The 20,828-nt window shown below is 41.6% G+C and overlaps 1 protein-coding gene across 1 annotated transcript in view; it reads left to right on the top strand.

Moving 5' to 3' along the window:
• The window catches only part of ENG (endoglin), a 90,977-nt gene extending 73,450 nt beyond the window's left edge, over positions 1–17,527 (top strand). Inside the window, exons 13-15 of the mRNA XM_089669004.1 lie at positions 1,421–1,484; positions 10,142–10,243; positions 12,218–17,527. Coding sequence (XP_089525130.1) covers positions 1,421–1,484; positions 10,142–10,243; positions 12,218–12,336 — 285 coding nt within the window. The 3' untranslated portion in view covers positions 12,337–17,527. The remainder of the gene's footprint in view (positions 1–1,420; positions 1,485–10,141; positions 10,244–12,217) is intronic.
• The last annotated feature ends 3,301 nt before the right edge of the window (positions 17,528–20,828 follow it).

Genomic DNA, 20,828 nt, shown 5'->3' with positions numbered 1-20,828 from the left:
TACCAATAGGGTCTCAGAAATATAGGAGGTGGTTTAGCTCTCAAGCACCTCCCAAAAAACAAAATTAACTAAAAGGGATGAACTAATGCTTTACATTTGTCAACAAAGAGTTACTAGAATCTCTGAGGCCCTAAAATTGTACCTAAATGATACAGCCAGAGACCCTCTATTAATTTACTACTTGAAAAACTTCCCTCTGTCTCTGCCATGGTTCTTGCCCTGTACAATGTAATGTAATTTCTGGATGGCAGTGCACCATCTTGATACAGCATAGATTTATGCCCAGGTCCCTAGTGGATTAATACCTTTAATGTTTTAATTGCAGCCCTGACATGTTTTCCCCAGTTGCTGTATCTATTTCACTATTAGGGCCCATTTGCATCAGGGTGAGCATTTGCGATATGTTTATGGACACACATTTAAAGCTGAAGTCCAGGAATTCAGCCACTTTCTAAAAGGTGCTGGCTTACTATGATTTATGTCCAATAAGGTGCATGCCACCTTGTGGACTTACCTCTATAGTTTACAATTTGCATTTTTACAGAGTGCTGAGAGTACAGCTATCACTATACGTCCAGCGCTCTGATGCTGGACATTTGGGTCTCAACTCCTTCAGTTATCTACAGCTGCTCTGCCCACCCCTCCTCTGCTCTTGCCCAATCACAGAGTATTATGTGAACCGAAAGGAGTATCTCTCCTGTCAGAGCACCGTAAGTATAGTGACAGCTGTAAAAGAAATAAAACCATGGATCCATGGTTTGATTAAACCCACAACAAGCCAGCACATTTTAAAAAGCGTCTTAATTCCTGAAGTCTGGCTTTAAGGCAGCCCATTTCTTTAAATGGGCTTTTGAATGCACAACACCACATTAGTATTGTGTTGCAGAGGTGTTTTGGAGGGGATATTCTAAATTAATGGCAACATAGTGCACCAATGTACACAAAGTGCATTACCACAATGCAGTAGTGCAAATGGGCCCACAACTCAGCCTCATTCAGATGAAGAGCATTATTTTTTAATAAATCTTCAGGCAAGCAGTCAATTAAACAGATGAAATATACATATGCAAGCAGTTTTACCCGATGAAGAATTTGTGTTTCTGTCCATTGTACATCCCTATCCGGCAGGGAAGAAGACCTGATTTTTCTCTGCTGCAGTTAAACACTTAGAGGTCTTGTCCCTCCCCTACCCTGTGATTGGACAATGAAAGTAGTGAGGCATTCATCTCTAGGTCATTCTGCTCTCTCCTGCTGTCAGAAAATCCCTTGCTAGTACAACCGATTAGCCTTTAGTTCAGCTTTAGGTTACTGGATGCTGAACAGGAGAGAGAATGCATGAATTATTTTGCTTTATTAGCTGGAATATAGTTGATACACTCTGTGCATGTCTGACTCAATGCCTTTGTTTTTTTTTTGCTAGAATTGCCCGGCCCATTTCCAAATGCAGAAGTCACTGGACTTGGTTATTAGACCTCCAAATCATAGTAAGTAATTATAAAAAGTATTGTTGGAGCCTCAGATAAATTTTTGGCCAGGCTATTGACATTCTACTATTCACATATTCTTCACAAGCAGTGAATGTATAAAACAAGCCCTCTCTGACTTTGTAGCTGCAGGCACTGTGGGGCAAGTTCACAGCGGACAATCAAGTTCTTCAAGTAGTCCTCTCAGAAGTTCGGCCCCTCCTCCCTGCAGAGATTCAACAGCTACAATCCTCCTTGCTCCCTCCTCCCAGCAGTAACCCAGCAGCTAAGCTCCCCTTGCCCTCTCTTTCCAACAAAGATCTATCAGCTAAGATCCCTCTGTTCCCTACTCCCAGCAGTGATCCAGCATCTCAGATCCTTTGCTTCCTCCTCCCAGCAGCTAAGCAAACCCTGCTCTCTCCTTCCAGAAGTGACACTGTATCTCCGCTTCCCCCTGCTCCCTCCATCCAGCATCTTAGCTCCCTCCCTCCCAGCAGTGACCATGATACTCAGGTCCTCCTTCTCCCTCCTTTCACCAGTAACTCAGCAGCTCAGCTCTCCCTCCCAACAGTGACCTAGCAGCCTTCTACTCTGATGTACCCACATAACAGAAGCTCAGGGAGAGAGAACTAAACTGCAGAGAGAGAGAGAATGAAACTTGATTGCTTCTGCTGTCGGCTTTGAGGATTAATGACTCTACAATGCCTGCAGTTACAGAGGTGGCTTAATTTCAAGTGCATCTCTGAGCAGAATAAGAACATTAAAAACATAAGCAGTGCATCTCTACAATCCATGTACATTACCCTGTGCTTGTCTATATAAAAAACACTGTAAACTCAGAAAGATACCTGATAATTGCTAGAAATCCACTCCTAACTTCCCATAAAGAGCTGACAACACTGACTCTGCTCTTCCCTACTAGACTACAGAACACCTCTGCCTTATGTATAGAGATTAGGAGAAGGGGGTGTTCTGTAGTCCAGCAGGAGTAAACTAGACAGGACTGTCAACACTTCTAGGGATTTCAGTGCAGTAGAGCCAGCATTAATAGCTCATATAGGATATTATTGCTGACCTTCTGAAAAATGATAGCCAACTTTTTTTTTTTTCAATTTTACAATTAAAACCCAAACGGGGGTCTGACCCATCTGGCCAGTCCTATACTTGCCATAACATTTCATGTATGTGTACATATAGTACTATACTTTATATACAGATATTGCTGTCCTTCAAATTACATCGGTTGAAAGAAAAAAAGGCACAAGTCTATTTTATTCAAAATTGCTGTTTAACCACTAGCCTTCTGGGCACTTATACCCCCTTCGTGCCCAGGACAATTTTCAGCCTTCAGCACTGTCACACTTTGAATGACAAATTGCGCGGTCATGCAACACTGTACCCATATTAATTTTTTATATTTTTTTTTCCATACAAATACAGCTTTCTTTTGGTGGTATTTAATCACCACTAGGTGTTTCATTTTTTGTACAAAAAAAGCAAAAAAATTTAAAAAAAAAGAAAAAAAAAAAGTTTTTCTTTGTTTCAGTTATAAAATTTTGCAAACAGGTAATTTTCCTCCTTCACTGATGTGCGTTGATGAGGCTGCACTGATAGGCAGCACCGATGGGCACTGAGGAGGTGGTATGCATAGGCAGCACTTATAGGCTGCACTGGTGGGCATTGATGAGGAGGCACGGATATGCTGCAATGATGGTCACTGATAGGCGGCACTGATGGGCAGCGCTGATCATCAGTGCCGATCTCCTCTGTGACAGCTGCCGGTAAATCAGCAGTACTTTCCTTATGCTGTGACAGCGTGAGGAAAGTGCTGCCAATAACCGGCAAGTGTATTTACTCTGCGATTTGCTGTGTCATTGGACACAGCTAATCACATGGTAAAAGGCCACTGTGATTGGCCTTTTACCTCATCACATGATCAGCTGTGTCCGTAGGACACAGTGATTACAGAGATCACCAAATGTACGCCCCCTGGCGCATTCTGGAAGGATGTCATGACGCCCTCCCAGAACTGGGTAACTGCGCTGTAGCAGTCATTCGGCTATAGCGCGGCTACCAAGTGGTTCATTTATTTGTAATATTCAAAGCAAATTTCACTTGTCCATCCATGGCTCCATTCTTTATTTTGCTGATAAATAACTTTGAAAAACACCCCCCCACCATTTCTGTCTATGGCCATCTTGAATACGGGCAGATGATTCATGCAGCATTCACTTCTGAAAGAAGTGAGACCCCCCAAAAAAGGGACTTTTTGAGGCAAACGTCAAAAAAAGAAGCAGTAGTACCGAGATAAAATTAGTCAATTTTTGTAATTTTATCTCAGTACCTCTTTTGTTGAAGTTTTCCTCAAAAAGGGTCTCTCTCTTCTTACAGTGATTTGTGATGTTGGCGACTCAGGATTCAGATGGTGATCTAATAATTTACTTTTGAAATCCATCTGCCCTTAGCTCAGACATGCAGGGGGGTGGGCTTAGTTGAGAAAGACCCTCCTCCCCTCCTGAAGACTCCTGGGATGTATGACATCATTTGCTTAGGCATTGAAACCAGAAAGTAACTGAAGAAAAAAAAAATTTAAAAACAAGTATATATGATATACCTTCCTCTCTATTTACTAATGGTAGCAGCTTGAGCATAAAAAATAGTCAATGTTGATTGAAAGGGTAAAGTTCCCCTTTAAAGGAAGCTTTCAAAAATATTTTTCTCAACATTTTCCTACCCATTTTCTCCTCTCCCACTAAGCGGAATTAACTCTCTAACTTGTGTTTGACAGGTTTCATTACAATACCTAAGATTTTTCCCCAAACATACAAAACAAAAAAAAAGAAAAAAACAAAATCACATTCAGTTAGTTAGATTTTGCTCAACAAACAAAACCATGCTGTTCCTTGGATATCTCTCATTACTACACTAAATAAAATGTTAATTTGACACCAGTAACCATTAGAAAATCGAACATTCCAAAAATGACAGGTTTGTGAATACAATTTACTGGTGTGTGGTCAGCTTTAAATCTCCCAAGCAGAAACAGACAGCAACAACATGGGCTCCAACCTTTCCACTCTCTATCCAAAGCTGGAAAAAATAGTTTCAATTGGAGCTATACATTTCCCATATATAAGTGAAGGGAGAACAAGGTAAAATCTGCAGGTCTTCTGTTAAGACCACAGGCCATAATAATCCTGCAACACTACCCACACCTAAAGATGATCAGACCATACCCTATGAGAGTATAGGTATAGATGATCAGACCATACCCTATGAGAGTATAGGTATACATGATCAGACCATACCCTATGAGAGTATACCTATACATGATCAGACCATACCCTATGAGAGTATACCTATACATGATCAGACCATTCCCTATGAGAGTATACCTATACATGAACAAACCATACCCTATGAGAGTATACCTATACATGATCAGACCATTCCCTATGAGAGTATACCTATACATGAACAAACCATACCCTATGAGAGTATACCTATACATGATCAGACCATTCCCTATGAGAGTATACCTATACATGAACAAACCATACCCTATGAGAGTATAGGTATACATGATCAGACCATACCCTATGAGAGTATACCTATACATGATCAGACCATTCCCTATGAGAGTATACCTATACATGATCAGACCATTCCCTATGAGAGTATAGGTATACATGATCAGACCATACCCTATGAGAGTATAGGTATACATGATCAGACCATACCCTATGAGAGTATAGGTATACATGATCAGACCATAACCTATGAGAGTATAGGTATACATGATCAGACCATACCCTATGAGAGTATAGGTATACATGATCAGACCATACCCTATGAGAGTATACCTATACATGATCAGACCATACCCAATGAGAGTATACGTATATATATATAGGATCAGACCATACCCAATGAAAGTATACCTATACATGATCAGACCATACCCTATGAGAGTATAGGTATACATGATCAGACCATACCCTATGAGAGTATAGGTATACATGATCAGACCATACCCTATGAGAGTATAGGTATACATGATCAGACCATACCCTATGAGAGTATAGGTATACATGATCAGACCATACCCTATGAGAGTATAGGTATAGATGATCAGACCATACCCTATGAGAGTATAGGTATAGATGATCAGACCATACTCTATGAGAGTATACGTATACATGATCAGACCATACCCTATGAGAGTATACGTATACATGATCAGACCCATACCCTATGAGAGTATACCTATACATGATCAGACCCATACCCTATGAGAGTATATGTATACACAATCAGACCATACCCTATGAGAGTATACCTATACATGATCAGACCCATACCCTATGAGAGTATACCTATACATGATCAGACCCATACCCTATGAGAGTATATGTATACACAATCAGACCATACCCAATGAGAGTATACCTATACATGATCAGACCCATACCCTATGAGAGTATATGTATACACAATCAGACCATACCCAATGAGAGTATACCTATACATGATCAGACCATACCCTATGAGAGTATACGTATACACGATCAGACCATACCCAATGAGAGTATACGTATACATGATCAGACCATACCCTATGAGAGTATACGTATACACGATCAGACCATACCCAATGAGAGTATACGTATACACGATCAGACCATACCCTATGAGAGTATACCTATACATGAACAGACCATACCCTATGAGAGTATACGTATATATGATTAGAACCATACCCTATCAGAGTATACCTATACATGATCAGACCATACCCTATGAGAGTATACCTATACATGATCAGACCATACCCTATGAGAGTATACCTATACATGATCAGACCATACCCAATGAGAGTATACGTATACATGAACAGACCATACCCTATGAGAGTATACCTATACATGATCAGACCATACCCTATGAGAGTATACCTATACATGATCAGACCATACCCTATGAAAGTATACATGATCAGACCCATACCCTATGAGAGTATACATGATCAGACCATACCCTATGAGAGTATAGATGATCAGACCATACCCTATGAGAGTATATGTATACACAATCAGACCATACCCAATGAGAGTATACGTATACATGATCAGACCATACCCTATGAGGAGTATACCTATACATGATCAGACCATTCCCTATGAGAGTATACCTATACATGAACAAACCATACCCAATGAGAGTATACGTATACACGATCAGACCATACCCTATGAGAGTATACCTATACATGAACAGACCATACCCTATGAGAGTATACGTATATATGATTAGACCCATACCCTATGAGAGTATACCTATACATGATCAGACCATACCCTATGAGAGTATACCTATACATAATCAGACCATTCCCTATGAGAGTATACCTATACATGATCAGACCATTCCCTATGAAAGTATACATGATCAGACCCATACCCTATGAGAGTATACATGATCAGACCATACCCTATGAGAGTATAGATGATCAGACCATACCCTATGAAAGTATACATGATCAGACCATACCCTATGAGAGTATAGATGATCAGACCATACCCTATGAAAGTATACATGATCAGACCATACCCTATGAAAGTATACATGATCAGACCATACCCTATGAGAGTATACCTATACATGATCAGACCATTCCCTATGAGACTTTACTTCTACATGATTGTGCACAGCAATGATGTTTAGCTGCAATGTAACTGTCTACATTGAATATACAAAGGCCCAACTCCAATAACGTTGCCAGCATCTCAGCTTATTTGCCATAACCAATAAGTGACAAAAACCCTGCCGGAAGGCCACTCCTCTCTAATGTGTTTGATCTGGTAGGGCTTAATCATACAACCCCGATTTCAAAAACTTAGGATGCTGTGTAACATCTGCATAAAAACAGAATGCAACAATTTGTAACTCTCATAAATGCATATTTTATTCACAATACGACATAGAAAACATATAAAAAGTTTTGAAAATTTATGGCAGCAACACATCTCAAAAAAGTTAGGACAGGGCCACATTTACCATGGTGTAGCATCCCCTCTTTAACACCACTCTGTAAATGTCTGGGAACGGAGGAGACCAGTTGCTAGAGTTTTGAGAGAGGAATGTTGTCCCGTTCTTGCCAGATATAGGATTCTAACTGCTCAGTAGTCCTGGGTCTGTCATATTTTTTATTACAAGATGTGCCAAATATTTTGAATTGAGAGGTCTGGACAGGCCAGTTAAGTACCTAGAATCTTCTACTACCAAGGCATGCTGTTGTCATAGATGCAGTTTAACATTGTCCTGTTGAAATATGAAGGGCTTTCTTTGAAAGACATTGTCTGGATGGGAGCATAGGCTGCTCTAAAATCTGTATATATCTTTGATATATCAGCATTGATGGTGCATTTCCAGATATCCAAGCTGCCCATTCCATACGCACTAATGCACCCCTATAACATCAGAGATGCAGGCTTTTTGAACTGAGTGCTTATAACCATTCCAAAACTTGGAAGGTCCCGGTTCGCTTTAGTCTGGAGCATGTGGCGCCCATGAGTGTCAAAAAGAATGTCACATTTTGATTCCTCTGATCACGGACCAGTTTTCCACTTTGCAACAGAACATTTTAAATGAGCTTTGGCCTAGAGAAGATGGCAGCATTTAGGAGTCATGCTCAGATATAGCTTTTTCTTTGCATAATAGAGCTTTACCTTGCAAATCTGGATGGCACGACAAACTGTTCACAGAGTGATTTTTGGAAGTATTCCTGAGCCCATGCAGCGATGTCCATTACAGAATCATGCCTGTTTTTAATGCAGTGCTGTCTGAGGGCCTGAAGATCGCAGGTATCCAGTATTGCGTTTCAGCCTCGTTCTTTGTGCACAGAGATTTCTCCAGATCCTCAGAATTTTTTGATGATATTTTGAACTGCATATTTAAAATATTTGCAATTTTATGTTGAGGAACATTATTCTGAAATTGTTCGACAATTTTTAGATGCAGATTGGTGAACTTCTGACCATCTTTACTTCCGAGACACTGACTCTCTAAGATGTTCTTTTTATACCCAATCAGGTTACTGACATGTTGCCAATTAACATTATTAGTTGCAAAATGTAGATTTTACACAGTATCCCAACTTTTTTGGAATTGGGGTTGTAGGCATGTGATAGCTATGGCTAAATAAACTGAGATGCCAGTGACGTAATTGGAGTGCAACCTTTCTGTGTTAGTTTTATACATGTTGAGTGTAGACGGACTCCTGGGTTTGGCACCTGGCATCTGCAACAAGGGGTGATTTGAGAGATATCCTGGGTGGTGGTGCTCTGAGATCTTCTATTTGGGTGGTGGTGCTCTGAGATCTTCTATTTGGGTGGTGGTGCTCTGAGATCTTCTACTTATTATTAGTTGTAGCTGTTAAATGCAGATGGAATTTTTTTTTCAGCCTGCTCAGCTTTAGAAAGTTCCAATACACAGTTGTGCACCTCCCCCTCATTTGTGAAGCAAATAGCAAAATTCCATATTTTAGTAAAGTAGCCCACATTAGTTGGATAATTATTCAAGTGCTGGCTATGGAATTATACATACCCCAACTCTGCAAAAAACCTGTACTGAAAGCCAGACATGTGCCAGACATTTGAAGACAGTTCTCCCTTCGTTCGGAGAACTGCTTCATAAAAGGCATTCACAGGAGAACTGTGTTCTCCGAGAATGCCGTAGAACTGAGCAGCGATCATTTACCGCTGGTTCATAAACGGACACCATAATGCGGCAAAGCCCAAGTGGTGACAGAACTAATTGATCTGAATGTTTTCTCCAGGTCATTGACTCAAGTAATGAAGCCGAGCTCTCCTCACTACAGCCAGGGAACATTTTCAGCAGAAGAGGTTATGGATCCTCCATGTTTCCTCTGTACTGGTCCCCTCTTAGTGAGCTAGAAACATGATACCAGTATGCGGTCTGTAAAGTCTAATTGGAAAAGTCCTGAAGGCACCTTTCACTGGTGAAAACACCAAGACTCAAAGTCATATTTGGCTAACCATTTTTACAATGCATCAGTTTTCGTCATGTAGCTGTATCAGTTTGAAAGATAACAAAGTCTTTGGTTACAGTCCAGATGGGACTGTTATTGTCATTAACTTTGGGGACAAGCTGCTTCCCCTTCTTTTTATGACCCGGGTCCCAGTAATACTATTACAGACAGGAGCAGATTGCAGGGAGAGCAGCCACTGACCTCAGGAAGGAGTGCGAGGTGACCCCAGAGAACATGGAATGAGGGAGATGTGAGGGCAGGAAGGAAGCCACCGGAAGCCAAAATAAACATGCAGCCATTAGAGAGAAGAGAAGAGACACAGAGGACCCATCAGCTAGAAAAGAGGGGGGGGGAGAGGGTGTTGGGGCTCTGAATAGAGGAGCTGGCTGGCAGCACATTTTTACAAGGAACACGCCAAAACGCATACAGTCCTCATGATCGGAAACACAATAAAAACACATAAAATGTTCATTGTGGTAAACCACAGCGGCCAGTCAGATTCACTGAAGACATATGGATACATATTGGTTGGTTTGTTTCATTTTATCTTAAACAGTCAAAAACATTTAAGAGTGTAAAATTGTTCATTTTAAAGAAAACTGGTTTAAAGTGTTATGTCTTTTTTCAGAGCAGGGACTCGGGATGGGATCTGTACTGGGGATCACATTCGGAGCATTTGTCATTGGAGCGCTTCTCACGGCCGCCTTGTGGTACATCTACACGCACACACGTGAGTAATGAAGGCCATTTACAGTTTGGTGCTGTGTGCTGCTCATTGAAATATTCCTTGACGTGACTTCCAATATTTTTTTTTTCTTTTTAACAACCAGAATTGCTCTTTATTGATCATATGGATTGTACAATAACAAGAGCAGGTGTCAAAATAAAATAGTACATAACAGTAGGATGTAATTCCAGCATTAGGCTGAAAGATACTGTACAGACATTGTACACAAGCAGGGATAATGCAACAACAAAAAAAACAGGGTAGCTCAGCAAATCACATTGGAAAAATAGGTTGGAAGGGAGGACTCACCCAAGGTCCCAATATACAAAGCCTTCATGAGTATGAAAGGGAAATACTCATTGCCTTGACTTTCAAAGCTTTAATTCAATAGTCTTAGGTGGAACAGATTCCGCCTCTGGCTTCTTATACAGTAGGTCTTAGATACTCCAACAAACAAGATTTCCTTGCCAAATTCTTGAATATAATCCAGTCTATCTGGAAGTTTGGGGGGTTCTCTCCCTTCTTTTGGCATTTCCCACCACACATACATTGCATTAATGGGAATTTATTTTGCTTTGTTCCTGTAGGAACAAAGCGGCTATGTAGTGAAAAGGAGGCAAGTATAAACAGATGTGGGGTCATTCAGGCTAAGTTCACATTATTGTGACCTGCATTCTGAAAATTGGTAGCCCATTCATTTTAATGGACTGCCCTAACTGCAGAAACTCGGTGAAAGAAGTCCCAGACCCTTTATTTTAGATTGTGCCACATCAAGTAGCATGGTGCTTTAGCGTTACATTTATTGATGAATGGGAGTGCCTTTAAGAATTAATGGCACCCCACACATCTGCTAATGAGCCTTTGCCTGTGGGGGTTCCTGACCCTCAGTAATGTGAACCTAGCATAAAATGAACCTGTTACTTTGTCCTGCTGAGGCTCAAACAACAGGTTCACTTTAAATAACCCTAACCCCTTTATGTATAATAAACTCCCCTTGCACCATGATCCTCTGCACCAATGACATATCAAGCTGTCCTTAATGACACCAGCATCAGAGCATTCTGTTTTCCTATTACACTGTTGGATTTACTAAATGTCCAGAAGAGGCATAAAAGAGAAAGAAAAAAATAAAAGCCTCAATTAAAAAAGGAAAAAGTACAACCAAAGCTCTTTTGGCTGTACTTCTGTGGAGCACAGGTGTGTAGTTTGTTCTGCACTCCTGTGACCAGTTCCTAGCTGATAGCTGCTGTCGGGTGACATCACTCAGCCAGTCCAGGCTGGGGAAAGATCCAAACTTTATAAGTTAGGATCCACCCCAGAGTCTGGAGGAGCGGTACCTAGTTGAGAGTGGCTGTGAGAATTCAGCGGTCATGTGATTGCCAAGTTCTCACCCTTAGAGCCGGCAGGGGACAGATGCTGCATCCACCTAGGTATGTATACTGGGGAAAAAAAAGCCCTACTTCTCTTTTAAAGCTAATTCACCTGGTTTAGAATCTTTATTTTCAAAAAGGTGATAGTGGAGTCCAATTAGATTTAAAATTTAGTGCCACATTGCTAAAATAAAGATCCTAATTCTTGTTAAAGTTTTGTGAATTGAGCCTGGAATGTATTTGCTTGGTGTCTCATCACTCCTCTGGGCCCATTCAGACCTATACGTTTCCATTGAAAGTGAATGACACCACAACACACGGGTGCATAGGTCATTGCCAAAATGCAACTGATGTTTTTTTTCAAAAGGCAACACACCTCCAACATACATGCCTTGCAGAGTACCACAACCCATGCTAAAAGCACCATCATGCATTGTGTTGCGTTAGAAAAAATGGCGCATGTCCGATTTTTGGTCCTGATAATGAACACTTTCTGCAATTGTATAATCTTAATGCCCTGCCTTATAATATCCTGCAAGTGAAGATGGAATTATGCAGACATTTTTATTCGTTTCCTAAAACTACCATTTTTTTTCTCTTTATTTAGGTTCATCAGTTAAAATGCAGCCGGTCCCAACACTAACTGGAGGCTCAGAAAGTAGCAGCACAAACCACAGTATTGACAGCACACAGAGTACCCCGTGCAGTACCAGCAGCAGAGCGTAATATGGCATTGCCCTATCACAAGGACTACAGGCTTGGGGGGAGGGACATAAGAAGGGCCCTAAAAGCCCCTACAGCAGTACAGGACTTAATGTTGAAGCCCCCTTCAGAATGAATCCATCTTGAATACCTGCTTTGCCTATTTCAGCATAGTGATATCGGTTAAAATACAAGACGAGGATTCTCAATGACAGATCACTGATGGCCACAAACCAATCTGGGTTGAAAATACAGAATGGAACCGACCCAAGTAGCATAGTCTGTTGGCAAAACTCCTGAGAATCCAAAGCAACTGGGAAGGGAAGCACTTTTTTTTGCAGAAACATAAAGCTATAAACATCTTACATATGAAATTGTCCATCCAACCTACAGTTACTTGCTTTTACACGTAGTATATCTTGATAACAGAATGTATTCTGAACATGGATTTATTCAAACCCCATGCTTATGAAACTCCCCAGCTTTTATTCCTTTTGCCGTGATGGCTTTGCTGGTCTAAAAGTGAGAACTGTAGCAGATGCAATGAAAAATACCTCAGGAACATGGCAGGGTTTATGCATTATGGCACTAGGCTGGGGCCTGGTCATACCAAAGCTGTTCAGTGTAACACTCATCCTGGCTTGAATACTTTCAAAAATATTTTCAGATTGCATTATCATTCCATTTTATGCCAGTACCATTTTTTTATTTGTTTTGTGTTAATAATCCTGATTGCTGATCCTACTATCAGGAGCCCATGTAAACCCACCTGACTAGATATTGTCACGAACATGACTGCTGTCTGTTACAACCAAATGTTAATTTGAGCTATACTCTCAATGGGCATCTGAGGAATGCCAAAATTATAGAATCGCTATACTCTACACCAAAATGTTCACATGATCAAACACCTATAGCTGATCAGACCCTCCCCCACCAGACCATACCAATACATAATCAATCAGACCATACCAATACATGATCAGACTATACCAATACATAATTAGACCATACCAATACAGAATCAGACTATACCAATACAGAATCAGACTATACCATACCATACCCTACCGGACCACACCAATACATGATCAGACCATACCCTATCAGACCATACCAATACAGAATCAGACGATACAATACCGTACCGTACCCTACCAGACCACACCACACGAATACATGATCAGACCATATCCTACCAGACCATACCAATACATGATCAGACCATGCCCTACCAGACCATACCAATACATAATTAGACCATACCCTACCAGACCATACCAATACATAATTAGACCATACCCTACCAGACCATACCAATACATAATCAGACTATGCCATACCCTACCCTACCAATACATGATCACAACTTATTCTACCTGATCATACCAGTACATAAGACCATACCTCCAGTGGGGAAAATAAATATTTGATCCTCTGCAGATTTTGTAAGTTTGCCCACTTAAAAAGAAATGAAGGGTCTATATTTTTTATCATAGGTGGTGTATTTTAAATGATAGAAACAGCATATCAACCAAAAATCCAGAAAAAACACACGATACAAATGTTATATATTGAGTTGCAGTTCAGTGTGTAAAATAAGTATTTGATCCCCAAGTAAAGCATGACTTTGTGCTTGCCAACAAGGGTTTCTCCACCAAGTACTGAGGTAAGACGTTTCTTGTAGTTGGTTACCAGGTTTGCACACATCTCAGGAGGGATTTTGGTCCCTGACGTCCTTTGACAGCTCTTTGGCGTTGCCCTTGATGGGGAGGTTTGAATGGAAGAAAGCTTCTGTGGACCTGTTTTATATACATATCGAGTTATTAGGAGCATCTTCTTAAATTGACAGGACTAATTTGTGTACCACATGAGCATGGAGCCAGAATTATTGTTGGCTAGTAGAGGATCAAATACTTATTTTACTCACTGAGCTGCAACTCAGATTTATAACATTTGTATCGTGTGTTTTTTTTCTGGATTTTTGATTGATATTCTGTCTCTATCATTTAAAATACACCTATGATAAAAAATTATAGACCCTTAATTTCTTTGTAAGTGGGCAAACTTACAAAATCTGCAGGGGATCCAAGGATTATTTTCCCCACTGTACACATGATTAGACCATCAAAAATTTTCACTTTAGAATAACAAGGATTAGACATTCCCAAATCCAAAACCTGACAAGTCTACATATAGAGAAAAAACATGTTACATTTTTATTTATTTTTTACTATGTAAAAGCTTTTTTTTTTTTTTTTTTTCTTGGAGGTTGGATTTTGTGTATTATCCAGTAATGTTTTTTTATGAATATAATAATTACTGGGGTAATGATGGCTGCTGACTACAGCTTGGAAGGCTTGCTCGCCTTCCTTCTGTAATGAGATCAGACGATGGTTGTATATATTTATTCATGCTTATATATTACTTGTAAGGTTGTAGAAAACAAAATGTATTTCAGTGTGTTTAGAATATATGTCTATATATGTTGGATGTTGGTACATTATATATTGATTATAATCCAATGTTGCACTTGATACATACATTCCCTATAAAGCTATGTGTGACGCCATTTTCTGTAAAGGAGATGGATTGAAGAAAGATATTGTTCTGTAATATTTACTACATGTATATGGTCTATTTAGCCTGTTTGTAAAAGTGGCCAAAATGCAAGCCTCGTTTATTGAAAAACCAGATGAAAAACACACTGTTGCAATGGCAACCAGTGTAATGCCAAATGCCAATGCAATGCTATATTGATAAAGAAGACCAGAATTTAGTGACAATGGCTACAACTTCTCAGACTACAAAATCAGTGAATTTAATAAAACTATGATAACAAGGGAACATGCAAAATGCATTTCAGTCACATCAGCTCCTGCTTGGAGGACAATGCTCTTGGGCTTTGTGCATAAAAATGCCTCACAATTGTGTGCATTGTTTTGTGATGCCCCTCTAAATTCTTCAAGAAAGACATTTTCAAGGCCTAAATAAAATAAAAAAAAAAAAAAAAAAAAAAAAAGGAAGGCTGACCTGTAGTGAAGTTAGACTCACCTCCACAACCTGACTGCCTTGCCCCATCACAGTAATAACTGGTGAAAGAAAGCACTGTAGCACTTATCGGTCCTGCAGACAATAGCCTGAGCCTGCATGGTGGCCAGCCACATGACCAAATTCCTAGACATTTGGTCACATGCTCATACCATTTATTATTTCAAAAGGACCGGGTGGTCAGGATAACAGGAGGTACCTTTATAATATCCCTTCTTTAAAACAAACTAATGTGCAGACAGTGTAGCAACTGCACATACAGTACTGGTGTCTTGTGAGAAACATGGAGGTTTCCACTAGTGACCTCTCATTCTTTAAATGCTGACTGCCTCATTGTCATACTGATCCCCCTAATACTTCGAGTCTCAGACTCGGGGGAGTATGCAGGTTTAGACTTCTACTCTGAATTTTGTAATCTGCACATATTCCAGGACAGAGATTCAGAAAACATTGCCTCCAGATTCATCTGACTTCAGTATTTCTAAAGCTGGTCATACATGCAAATAGAGCTTCCCACCTACCTTTGTATGCGGCCATAGCAGAGTGTTGCTGCATCCGGAGGCGCCATTTACCTGCTTCCGAACACAGCAAACTCTCTACAGATATGAACCCATGTGAGTGTAAGGAATCTAAAGTATTAGCACAAAAGCCAGTCAACAGGCATTTCTAGAATAGTCATGCATTTCCAGGCTCCATATTTCTCTTAACAAGGTTTATTAAAGGGATTCTGTGAGCATTGTAGTATTGGAGGTGCCATTATTTAAAGCTGCAGGCGGTCATCCAGTCTTCTCTACCAAACAAGTTAGTTACTGACCAACCCCAAGCATACAGAAGTGGAGCAAGGCAGACCATAGATTTTTCGATATGCTTTCCTGCAACTATGAAAAATCGCTTAACACAGTCAGTGTTGATGGGGCAATCCCTCCCGTGGAGCTATTGATCTCTCTGTGGGTGTGAGGGGGTGGGGGAGTCGTTCCTGTTGGGAGAATGCAGAGGGGGTTATTTACCAAAACTGGAGGGGGGGGCTTGGCCAGGGAGTTGTCCCTGTCGTGAGAATGCAGAAGGGGTTATTTACTAAAACTGGAGAGTGCAAAATCAGCTTAGAGGTTTTATTTCCAAAGCTTAATTGAACAAGTTGAAGATAGAAGCTGATTGGCTACCATGCACAGCTGCACCAGATTCTGAGTGCTCCAAATTTAGTAAATCTCCCCCAATGATTATTGCCACTGGCAATAATTGCTTGCTAAAAATCCGACATGCTGGTTGTACCCAAGTCGATTGATGGATTGACTTTGGGATAATTAGCCTGCCCATAGATGGATCAAATCTCAGCCGGTCCCTGCTGAACTGGCCAAGATTCTATCCATCCATGGCTGGCTTAAGACTTTAAAGTACAACAACTGGAGGCAAACCTTTTTTTAGTTCTTACACAGAGTAGAAAGGGATCAGAATACCTTTCAGGTTTTTATTGCGGTCTAGGTCCCCATTAGGGAGAATCACCCTCTCTAATAGTCCTGTTCACCATTATTATCGAAAGTGGGAAAAAAAAAAAAATGTTGGGTTGTCACCAAAATAGGATTAGAGAAAAGTTTCCAATGGGCATACATCATTCTTGTGATCCTGGTTCAACTTATGTGGCCGGGATTCCCTCACTCACACTGTTTTGGCTATGGGCCGGGAAGAAAAGGGGAATCTCCCCAATGGGACACAGATGACAATAAAAACCCTGACGGTTATAAATCTTCCTTACTTTATCAAAAAAAAAAAAAAATGTTTCCTTTTAGTTCTACTTGCTGAAATGTGATATAAAAATGGTGTAAAGTTTCTTCTAAGCACAGCAATTGGACTGATTCATGAATACTGGTAAGGAATAATGAAGCACAAGTGAAGTCGTTTCTCAGAGCCATGAGCCTTTGTGGAGGTTGAAGCTTGGTTTGGCCGTATCACATGGTGCTTCTCTGTCTTTCAGTCTTCATAGATCAGCTGACCTGTGACCCCTTCACTCCATTGGCCAGTAATTATTACAGTCGTGTTGCAGAATTAACTATGTGAAATGCAGATATTACCGTGATTTCAATGGATGTGTTATTACAAACTTTTTCTATGTAAAGTGTAACCTGAAAAATAAAGTTTTTCAATCCATACTGCAATGGATGAAGTGAAATGATTATCTCCTCGTATTTTCATAGAAAGTAAGCATTCCAAAATCAAATGTTTGTATGATACATCACCTCATATACACCACTAGACCGCACATTTTAGGCCGTATTCAGATGGGCACTGGTGCCATATTGTCTGAATGAAACATTTGTTTTTGCACCTCCCCTGTGTGCAGCCTATGGAAGTGGCTGCAGGTGGACACAGCCGCCTGCATGTCAAAATTTGTCATCTACTTCCATAAGCTGCTTACACACAGCTCAGGATGGATGCAAGAGTGAGAACAAAATGCCTCACTCACACATTACCAGTGTCAACATCTGTCTGAATTAGGCCATAATGAAACTCCCAGAAAACAGGTCTTCATGATTAACCGCTTAGCGCCTGGCCCCATTAAGAGGTTTCAGACGGAGGCAGGCATTTCGGTCATGTGACCACCGCGCTTGGCTGTTACAGTGGTCACAAGATTGGAAAGCTCCCAACCGCAAGTAGCGATTGGCAGCTTTCCGTTACTCACTGGTAACTGTGTTGAGAGTGCACAGGGCATGTTCTCTCGGCACAGCATGGTTTAAATTTTGGTACACATATATGTGGCCTCTCACACTTAAGGCCGACTTGCCGAGAGGCTGCATATGGGTGTACGGCCAATGTGAAGAGGTTAAGCCCCAGAGGCAGGGTGAAACATGTTGGGGCATGGCTTGGATGAATCGAGCTGAGGCTGCTTTTACCTGCTAACCACTTGGGCCAGGTAAGGTGTGCGACGACCGGGCTATCTCTTCCTATTTCTACAGTATGTTTTGGGTCTGGATGAACCTTTCTCCAGCCTGAACCCTCACTAGTTAGTGGCATCCAATTCATCAGACCTTGTGAGCCTGAGCAGAGGACACTAAGCACTTATCATGGACCTGCTTTAATAGGTTTCTAGTTAAGCTAGGAAAATTTAGTTCCTTAGTGCTACTGTAAATCAATTGAGCAGCTTGTGATTATTTTGGCCTGTTCTGTGTCTCACTGGTTGCAAGTTTAACTGCTTCCCCCTGCCTTCTGGAGGGTTCTCTAAAGTTGGGGGCTGGGAGAGTCAAACCAGCAGCCTAAATATGTATGCAGTTCTAGCCTCCTTGGGGGAGGATGCCCAGTTAGTGGCTGGAAGGGAGCATACATAGTTTGAGGCCTGCAATAGAGGCATTCTTATTCAGGAGAAGATTATCCCAGTCTGAAGGGCTGCTGTCCCTCTGGGCAGTCCAGCTGTGGTTTTCTACTGCTCTTCAAGGTCCCAGCTATGCTAGCTGGGAGGCCTATTCTACTGAATGTTGCTAGAGCTGACTGAGGGACTTCTTTTTGGAATCTGCTCTGGAGAGTTCACAGGAGAGGTGTCGAAGATATTGGAAGGAGGCATCCAACTATCCAAGGACATTTGTGAGAGCCCACTGTCTTGTATGAGATCCCAATGTCTGTGTGCTGCTGCTGTCTCTATTGCATCACAATCAGCTTGTACTGAAAAGTGGTCATTGTCACTGTGTAGCTCAGCCCATTATTTACTGCTGCAAGGACTCTACTCAGAACCTTTAGGAGGAAGATAGGTATCCTTAAGTTACTACTTAATCCATCAAAAAATACCCCTAGACTGATTACTTAGCCAGAGTGACTGTCAAACACCGCCTGGCGGAACCTCTAGCGGTCCACAGAACAGGATTCCCTAGAGCGCGGAGTCTAAGTCCCAGTCTGCTTGTTCATCAGGGCCCCTGATGGTGGGGATGGACTTGGAGCAGACAGTGACCAGGTACACCCACCTGTGGTAGAGGGATCCACCAGAGGTATATACAGGTGGAGAGCCTGATGTGAAGAGATGGAAGGCCTGAGCAGTGATGACTGGATCCGTGCAGGACAGACGGATGGCAGAGAAGTGTGCATGGTCAGATGGGCCGGTTCGGTAATGGTGGGGTCAGCGCAGTACAAGGCAGCAGACAAAAGAGTAGTCAGGTCACTCGCCGGGTTCAGTAACAGGAGCTCAGATTGATAGGAATATCCAGGAGAGTAATCAAACGAGCCAGGGTCAGAGCAGGAGATAGTCAGCAGAGGTCAGGATCAAGCAGGGTCGGCAACAAGTCAAACAGCAGATACATAGGAACACAGGATAATCAGACCATACGGCAACTAGTGTCTGTGCAGGGGTGGTTTAAATAGGGCGCCCTGCACCGTCATTGGTGCCGGGCGCGCGTCTGCGAACGTGAGTGCGCATGCACGGCCACCACCGCCCAGGTCCGAGCGCCAGTGGATTAGGCCGCATCGGCGTTCTGCGCATGCGCAGATCCGTGCGCCGTCACGCTGGCTGACAGTGACTGTGAACCTGGCTGCTAGTGCAACTACTGGGGAAACCTTGGGATCAAACCAATGGGCCCTTTAAGGGGGTGAGCACTACAAGTATATGTCGAACGAGTTTGAGTTCTGGATAGAATAGGAAAAAAAAAGTTAAACCTGCCATTCATTTCATTTTTGCTGCCTGCATCTCAAGATTTCAGTTTCTTCTTGTCTTGAAGACACAATGGGAAGTCAGAAAAAAAAATCTGTACAAATTGGTGGTGAATTCCTTTCTTAGACAGTTGTTACCAGAACAGTTTTCCCCATTGCCTGTCTCAGAGCTCTTCCCAACCTTCTTGATCTAAGTCAGGGATATCCATTTGCCATTTTTGTCTGAGGTTTAAGAGCTAAGGGTGGTGAAGGATGGGAAAACCTGGTACAATGCAGAGGTTGGCTTAGAGAGGTGATCTTCCCGAAGTAGGGATTCCAGGGCAGATTGTAGAATCATATGTTGAGGAAACATATAATTAATGTGCAATCTGCAGATACCTAAAGTAGTAGTGGGAAGGGAGCCCATACTTTGCACTGAGATTAGCAAAACAAGAGGAGGTACTATATCAGTAATGGAGTTTATGTTGTGTTGTGCCAAAACAGATGGATCAGGAATAGAATAGAAATGTGGCAGGGATGGATTATGCCATAGGATGGTGTTCAGGGTAAGGGAGCACTGGAGAGCAGAATCCAGCTGAAGCCCCAAGGTCCAAGCTTTAAGCATGGTATACATGGAAGGTATTAAAGGATATGGGGCCCAGAATAGGAGCAGTTGAAGGGCTTCCAGTGAATGGAGGATTGCGGTCTCCAATATAGTAGTGGAATTGTTAATATGAGGGTATAGCCACCAGCGAGCTGTGACCAGCTCTGAAGCCAAAAAATACTTATGGAGATCTGGCATACCCAAGCTCCCTTGGAAGGGAGTCTGGTTAGCGTGGGGATTGAGGTCCCCAAAGGAGGAG

The sequence above is a fragment of the Staurois parvus genome, unplaced genomic scaffold (genome assembly GCF_062004578.1).
Source record: "Staurois parvus isolate SC_StPar_1 unplaced genomic scaffold, SC_StPar_1.0 ptg000068l, whole genome shotgun sequence".
Classification (NCBI taxonomy): Eukaryota; Metazoa; Chordata; class Amphibia; order Anura; family Ranidae; genus Staurois; species Staurois parvus.
This window is presented reverse-complemented; position numbering and strand designations above follow the sequence as displayed.